Source organism: Egretta garzetta, unplaced genomic scaffold (assembly GCF_000687185.1).
Source record: "Egretta garzetta isolate BGI_Z169 unplaced genomic scaffold, ASM68718v1 scaffold868, whole genome shotgun sequence".
NCBI classification, from domain to species: domain Eukaryota; kingdom Metazoa; phylum Chordata; class Aves; order Pelecaniformes; family Ardeidae; genus Egretta; species Egretta garzetta.
Genome location: NW_009260507.1, coordinates 14,798 through 15,456, shown reverse-complemented (window position 1 = coordinate 15,456; position 659 = coordinate 14,798). Strand labels below are relative to the sequence as shown.

Sequence of the window (659 nt, the reverse complement as noted above, 5' to 3'; positions counted from 1 at the left end):
GTTGCGCTGTGCCGTGCCATGCCATGCCATGCCGCGCCATGCCGTGCTGTTCTGTGCTGCGCCGTGCCATGCCATGCCGTGCCATGCTGTGTTGCACCGTGCCATGTCACACCATGCCGTGCCGCGCCGTGCCGTGCCGCGCCATGCCCTGACCCCGCTGCCCCCCAGCTGCAGTCCCTGGAGCAGGAGAAGGCACGCTGGCGGGCTGAGAAGGCCCAGCTGGAGCAGAGCGTGGAGGAGAACAAGGAGCGGATGGAGAAGCTGGAGGGGTACTGGATGGAGGCGCAGAACCTCTGCCAGGCCGTGGACGAGCACCTCAAGGAGACGCAGGCCCAGTACCAGACCCTGGAGCGCAAGTACAGCAAGGCCAAGAGGCTCATCAAGGAGTACCAGCAAAAGTGAGGGCAGCGCCGGGCCCCCGTGCGCCGAGCCTCCCCCCGGGCACGGAGCCATCCCTGGGGCACCCACCCCTTCCTGGGCTCCCCTTGTCCCTGGGCATGGACCATCCTGTGGGGCATGAACCATCCCCTGGGCATGGACCTACCTGTGGAGCACCCACCCCTTCCTGGGCTCCCCTTGTCCCTGGGCATGGACCGTCCTGTGGGCATGAACGGTTCCTTGGGCAGCACCAGTCCTCCAGGCAGGAACCCATCCCTGGG

The 659-nt window shown here is 67.2% G+C and overlaps 1 protein-coding gene across 1 annotated transcript in view; it reads left to right on the top strand.

Moving 5' to 3' along the window:
- Positions 1-402, top strand: part of LOC104131409 (neurabin-2-like) — a gene marked incomplete at its 5' end in the record, with an annotated part of 7,151 nt that extends 6,749 nt beyond the window's left edge. Inside the window, one exon of the mRNA XM_035900130.1 lies at positions 169-402. Coding sequence (XP_035756023.1) covers positions 169-402 — 234 coding nt within the window. The remainder of the gene's footprint in view (positions 1-168) is intronic.
- Positions 403-659: the final 257 nt, after the last annotated feature.